The following is a 7,534-nucleotide window of genomic DNA, read 5'->3' on the forward strand; positions in this document are numbered from 1 at the left end:
TGTGTTAATGATAATAATTGATTAATTGATGTTATTATTGATTACAGATCGACCATTTCTGGAGAATCTTCTATCATTTTACAAGCTCAGTTCAATTAGACCACGTTAGATGTGGCATATGAAGGCAAGTGTTTTTTTTTTCTAAATAATAGCCATTATTGTTCGTCTTATTTATTGTTAATTTATTATTTTGTTGCACACAAAGAAATAGAAATACAGAAAGAACATAAAATAAGAAAAAGCAGTCTGAGTTTTAAATTTTTCGTCTTAAAAAATAACATTGAAATATTTCCTGTGTCCAAAATATTAAGTTAATAATTTTTGTTTAGTTGTTAGAATAACCTCCGCTTTGAAAAAATAATAACTGTTTCAACTTTAAAATCTAAAACATCTGTAATTTGATTAATTTACGTTTGAAAACGTTAACTTTAAAATATTTTTAAATAAGCTATTTCCTATTTAACTGCAAATAGTTAGGCTTTTCATCATCATGCTATCATCGCGAAAAATTTTCATCACAAGTTAATATCATCATCATTAGTTACGGGATTTTTTTAACATTCAATTCTGTATTTGTTTATAAGGGGTGATTTTATAAGAGGTATAGGATTTGATTTTCAAAAAAAACGCAAAATTTTTAAAAAATTTGATGTAATCTATAATGGAATCGATAGAACGATCAATATAATTTAATGTTTGAAGATGATTTCATGCAAATGCTGGCCGCGGCTTCGGTTTAGATGGCCCATTCGCAAGGCCCAATTTCGGCACACTCTCTACAACATATCAGCCGGTTTAACACGAATAAATGCATTAATTTGGCTCCCAGTGCGTCAATCGTTGCTGGTTTATCCCTGTAGGCATAAGCCTTAACATAGCCCCACAAGAAATTGTCCAAAGGGGTTAGATCACACGATCTAGGCGGCCAATTGACGTTCCCAAAACGTGAGATAAACTGTTCATTGAAGGCGGTTCTCAATTGGGCGATTGTTTCCCGTACCGTGTGGCATGTGGCACCGTCTTGTTGAAACCACATGTCCACCAAAAAAAATCCAATTCTCCGCGACACAAAAAGCTCCCCTGCTATGCTAGTACCTATGCCTAGTCCTGTATGCTAGCTACTAATCATTATAAGTAGGCACAGTTCTATCTATATTTCATTGAAATAATTGGATCAATATTCCAAAAGACTGGTATTAAATCCCTCATAACCATTTATCAACATTACGTAAAAAAGATGATTATAAAAATCTTCTTTGTATGATTTTATTATCTACTAGCTTTCCGAACGCGGCTTCGCCTGCTTTATCTAAAACATAATAAATTATATACTAAAACCTTCCTCTTGAATCACTCTATCTATTAAAAAAAGACGGGTTGCACTCCGGGAGTGCCGGCAGAAGTGAAAACTTGATTATTAACGTTGAGCATGTTTGATATCCATCCGTCTTACGCTTTTTCGAGGGTCACGTTTCCTGACGCGAGTTTAAGATTTTATACCCATTACAGAAAAAGTGCTCAACGCCGCTAAAGAAGTTTTCACTTCAAAAAAACCGCATCAAAATTCGTTGCGTAGTTTTAAAGATTTAAGCATACATAGGGACAGAGAAAGCGACTTTGTTTTATACTATGTAGTGATATCTGCACGAATATAATATAGCGGAAAGGAATTTAAAGGAAAGGATTTTTTTTCTATTAGTTTAGCCAAAGATTGCTCTCAAATTTATTAAAAAAGGACAATAATCCAAATCAAATCAATAAAAGACGTGTGGCACTCGGGGACTGCGGCGGTAAAGCTATTGCATGCTCTGCCTTCAAGCCACACCTCCGTGCCCGTTGGAGTGAGGAGCGTGAGGTTTTTTCGTTGCAGAATTTCTGGATTCGGTCCACGCGCTCAAGGCCCGCGATAGAAGCTATGCAATAGTTTAAAAACCTTATAAGATCGTCCAACTATTACATATTAACGTTTCCGAAGTTGATAGAGACGCCGATAAAAAAAACATGTTATTCGTAACCTTGTCGTAATTTTTATCCAAATATTATTTTAAGACAATAACAATTCCTGTTGTTTACTTTGTGAATCATTTCAATCTATCCAAAAGATATTAAGATATTAAAAAAATATTTATAAATAATATTAAATTATAATTTTGACAACCCGATCCGATATCTTAGGTAGGTAGTTTTAAAATGAAAAAAAAACTGCATCGAGAACGATCCATCAGTTTGTACGCTACGACGCCACAAACAGACACAGGCAGATATCGACGTCATATATTTTTTCATTATTGGTCAAAACGGACGAAGCCGAGTCAAACGGCCTAGTAAAATATATATGTATTTTTGTCAGTTAACATGTAACATGTTAGCCAAAGATATTTATTATTTATCAATTGCAATAATCAGGTAAATCTAAAAATATATCCTAAAAGATAATTAAGTAAGTATTGAAATATACATTTTCCAATCTAATCAATCGGATTTAATAAATTCTTCCATAACATCTATTTAAAAACAACTTTTATAATAATTAAGTGATTGAGTAAAATCTTCTATATGATTGTATGGAAAGCTCCTTCAAGATGATAAGGTATAGGTAAGGTAAGGTATATGTAATAAGAAAGAAGGCAATTAAAACGAATTCAATTTTATTAAACATAGGCGGTTTACATGCGGGAACGGAACCAAGACTCGAATGAGGAGACTCTTGCGAAACCAGCGGGGAATCCACGTTGGCAACCGCTGGCAGATCCGAAGGAGGTGATACCGATCTGTTAGATAGAAAGACGTAACATTAAATTAATAGCAATCCTGATTCCTTCAAAGGAAAATAGCTAGATAATTATTTAGGAATCATTTTTTATTTACTAATTATAATGAGATTACTGAATAATGTGAGAAATTGTTTTGATAAGTCAAATTCCACCCAAAAGGTCAATCAAGAAATAATAAATTCTAACCAAAAGGCCGTTGTTGTTAACGGTGAGAGGGCCACCAGAGTCTCCAGAGCATGTGCTGCGACCGTTGGCACCAGAGGTACAGAGGGTGGAGGAGATGATGGTGGTGGATCCGAAAACACGAGCGCACTCAGCGTTGGTGATGACGGGCAAGTTAACTTGTCTCAAGGCCTGGCTGGTTGTGATGCCTCCAGCAGCAGCTGTAATAAATAGTTTGTATGTAGAGCTTTACACGAAGAGATTTTGTCTTCCTTCAGAAGATTTTTAAATGTGAGATCATCAAAATTCATTCGTAATTATGGTACACTAGAAATTGTATTAAGAAAATTGTGTTATAAAACCATTGAGATTTTTTGATATGATTGTATACAATATACTCACAGTCAGCAGTTCTTCCGAATCCTGCAGCAGTAGCGGTAGCACCGACGTATTGGTTGCTGCCAGAAGCCAGGTTGATAGCTCTGATGTTGTCTGAAATTAAATTAATAAAAATACTAAAGCCATTAAATATATTTAATAGAAAAAAGGAATGCAAAATAGCTTTTCGTTCACTAAATGCGATACTGTAATAACATGAATATTATATTTTCACTCGTGATAAATATCTCAAGCCAATGAAAGTCAAACTGCAAATTAAATACGACTATTCAAAGACTAAAGTAGTACTAACTTAAAAAAAATAATACACGTTAACCGTTTTTGAAAATTGTAAACAATAAAAAAGATCTTACTGTTAAAGTTCACCCATGAAATGGTAGCAATGGCGACATCGTTGACAAGAGTGTCCATGTTGTAACTGCCGTGCACTGTCACACTGTTGGTGTTGATACGGGTACCACCAGAGAATAGACGGGTGGAGCCAAGGACGACGGTGAAGGTTCTGGCCTGGAACTGGCGTGTGCGCCAGCAGTGAGCGGCGGTAACGATCCTGTTGTTGCTGACCAGGGAGGAACCGCAGACGGATTGTCCACCAGTGGTCAGAGTGATCACCAACCCACCCTGTAATGCAATATATGAATATATGAAGTGTTTCTGTTTCTCTTAACACGATCTGCACATAAATCTGAAGGAAAATACACAACTCCTCATAAAGAGTATTTGTAAATTTAAATAAAAAATTACCATATGCGGGTGCTGGCCTAAGTTGGATGTAGAACCGCCTACGATCCTGGAGCCATCGAAGTCTAGGGCAGCCTCTGCCGCCTTGATGCGGGCAGCTTCAGGGATACCAATCACACCATGGTAGTCCGTGACTATGGGCTCATACTGAGGAGCACCAAGTGCCACTGAAAGACCGATGACAACCAGGAATAGTTTCATTTTGAAATGTACCGTTTAGAAAATTTCTTTGTATTTTATACCAAAGATTATCAGTTATCGAAATCAATTACGACGAGGAGGTGCGTTTATTTTTAATCTAATTATATTCATTTTAAATTAGTGATATCATATAATATTGTTGGAAAAATTGTTTGTATTTACGGAAATTAAATAAATGTATTCTTAGATTAAAATTATTGTAAAAATAAATAAGTCCCATCGTTAATTTAAGGGTTCCTAATCAAAAAAATAAAAAAATACCTTCTAGGATCACTTGCTTAGCCGTTAGTCTGTCTCTCTGTCTGTCTATCTTTCAATATCCTTTTTCTCAAACACGCGTGGAGATATCAAGATGAGATTCTTTATCGAATACTTCTACCGTTCCTTTAAATAAAAAAACAAAGTCAATGAAAACAACACAGGCTACTTTCCTTTACTTCCTTTGGTTGATTCTTGAAATGATTGTATGAAATACCATCTCATAGCACAAATAAAGGACAAATTGTGAAAAGCATAAATTTAAAGTGTCAACAAGTTTATAGGGATACATCGGTTGACGACTCCGACTTGCACTTGGCCAGTTATTTATTAATAAAAAAATAATGTAATATTAATAAAAAAACCTACATTCCGAAAATAAAAAACATCCTAGCATCAATCATTTCCTTTCCGGGTTCTCGGTACTTATGTATGAGCTCTCATCTCAATTAGAAAATTTTAAATATACTTTTCATAATTTGTGAACAGGTTCGTGGTAAAATATTTAATAATAATATTTCTCTACTGGACTATTTAGGTACGTCGGTCGGTCGTTTCAGCGTGGGACGTCCACTGCTGGACAAAGGCCTCCTTCAGGGTTTTCCACCACGACCGGTCACCGGCGGCCTGCATCCAGCGGCTCCCTGCCGTACGTTTAGGTACGTGCTTTTGATAGAATAAATTGATACACTCTAAAGTTAACTCTGGACTTAAGTCCAAGTGAAGCTTGATATAAGAGTCATGCCAGTAACCGTTGGCAAACAAGAAAATGTGTTCAGTAGTAATGATACTACTTATATAATTTCTTACTGTTATAGTCCAATAATAAACGGAGTGCCGCAGGGGGCTATTTTGGGACCTAAATTGATTGTGTTGTATTCTGACGATATATTTTTAAACATAAGCATATTATTTTAAGCTATACTTTAATATCCTGGATACAAATCAAGAAATTAATTTCACTCTTATTTCTGTTTCAGATAGTGTGAGGTGCGATTTTAGAATGTATGACTGACATCAAGAAATTCCCCAAATTAAATGATCATTGGATAGATTAATAAACAGACAGATATAGTCAAGAAAAAAGAATTAAATATCGCAAGCAAACCCATCGGACATGTATTATAGTGAAAAAATACAAAAATTAATGCGATTAGTGATAAACTGATAAAACAAAGATAGACAATTCCTGAAGATACACTAATTATCATTTTGAAAACATCGCGATGATATTGAAGACGTTGCAATGGACAAGTAAGTGATAATATTAATGAAAAAGTTAACATTTATTATTAGTTTTACCACAGATAATATAGTTTTATAGATTTATATTTTGCTCTAGATATGAAATCTGTTGAAGCTGCACCCAATCAATATAAAACATGTTTTACCATCCTAAACCATACAAAAATTTTAAAATGTATTTCTACAATAAAAAATTCTGATTATGAAGTACACTAACAATAATATATAGGTAATACTTTATATGGGTCACAAATTAGTTGTAGCGTAGGCTCACGATAAGGGCTTCAAAAGCGAAACGCGGAGGTAGATGCAAAAAATGTATCATCGTTAACAATATCGCTTTAAAAATCGCGTTGAATGTAAAAATTGTTTTTCCATTATTATAAGTAATTATAATATCCACTTTAACCGAAAATGTGCAAAATATCTGTATTTTTACCCATGTATGAAACTTTTAGGGTTATTGTTTCAACGTAGAGGTAATAAGCTACTTAAAAAAATAATAAAATTCATTTCCCCGTAAACGCCTCAGTGGTGGAATCTAGTATTTTTATCAATGATAGACCTAATTATGAGCAATCTATCTGTACCGGTCACAAGTTGCACTTTTGAGTTTTTTGGAAGAAAAAAATAAAAAGATCAAGTTCAGTAACTCAAACTACCCTAATATAATATTTTGACAATCGATTCCTCCTAAAGGCTTCCATGGAGGAATGTGTTTATTTTACCAATTATAGACCTAATTAAGAGCAATCTATCAGTACCGGTCACAAGTTGCACTTTTGAGTTTTTTGGAAGAAAAAAATAAAAAGATCAAGTTCAGTAACTCAAACTACCCTAATATAATATTTTGACAATCGATTCCTCCTAAAGGCTTCCATGGAGGAATGTGTTTATTTTACCAATTATAGACCTAATTAAGAGCAATCTATCAGTACCGGTCACAAGATGCACTTTTGAGTTTTTTGGAAGAAAAAAAATAAAAAGTTCAAGTATCGTAACTACCCTGATAAAATTCAATTCCCCGTAAACGCCTCCGTGGTGGAATCTGGTATTTTTATCAATGATAGACCTAATTATGAGCAATCTATCTGTACCGGTCACAAGTTGCACTTTTGAGTTTTTTGGAAGAAAAAAATTAAAAGATCAAGTTCGGTAACTCAAACTACCGTAATATAATATTTTGACAATCGATTCCTCCTAAAGGCTTCCATGGAGGAATGTGTTTATTTTACCAATTATAGACCTAATTAAGAGCAATCTATCAGTACCGGTCACAAGTTGCACATTTGAGTTTTTTGGAAGAAAGAAATATTTTTTGATCGATTGATGTGTAGTATGGGGAAATTGTTTGAGCCAAAATCATTTTTTACTGCGTATAACTCAGAAACGGTAGGATATATAGGAAAAAATGATTTGGGTACAACTTATAGATAATTTTATGGCCTTTCAACTTTTCCTTGAAAGTTTTTCTCTAACATGTACCGTTTTTGAGATTTAAGCGAAAAATGAAAAAATGAACCCATTCCCCCCTCCCCCCACTCCGGGGCTCCTCCTAGTGTCCCGGGGTTTTAGTAGGTTTATCACCTAGGGACTCTTGACATGTTTCCGAAGAAACATCTTACGTTACTAACTCACGCACTCTAGAACTTTTTATTCAATGGACTATTATCTCATTCCCGTTGGAATCTGTATTTATTAATATAAAATAATGTCATGTTAGTTACACCACGTATAACTATAGAACGACAGGA

General features: G+C 34.4%; 1 protein-coding gene across 1 annotated transcript; it reads right to left on the minus strand.

Moving 5' to 3' along the window:
* Positions 1–2,631: 2,631 nt before the first annotated feature.
* LOC149910116 (epithelial serine protease-like) lies at positions 2,632–4,277 on the minus strand. Its single transcript, XM_090110551.1, has 5 exons — positions 4,080–4,277; positions 3,689–3,956; positions 3,339–3,428; positions 2,961–3,157; positions 2,632–2,771 (listed from the first exon to the last, which is right to left on the minus strand). The coding sequence occupies exons 1-5, from the start codon at positions 4,275–4,277 to the stop codon at positions 2,667–2,669; spliced, it is 858 nt and encodes a 285-aa protein (XP_089966677.1). The 3' UTR covers positions 2,632–2,666.
* Positions 4,278–7,534: the final 3,257 nt, after the last annotated feature.

The sequence above is a fragment of the Colias eurytheme genome, chromosome 2 (genome assembly GCF_061535395.1).
Source record: "Colias eurytheme isolate Ceu_HAF_F1 chromosome 2, ilColEury1 Martin Lab GWU primary, whole genome shotgun sequence".
In the NCBI taxonomy this organism is placed as follows: Eukaryota; Metazoa; Arthropoda; class Insecta; order Lepidoptera; family Pieridae; genus Colias; species Colias eurytheme.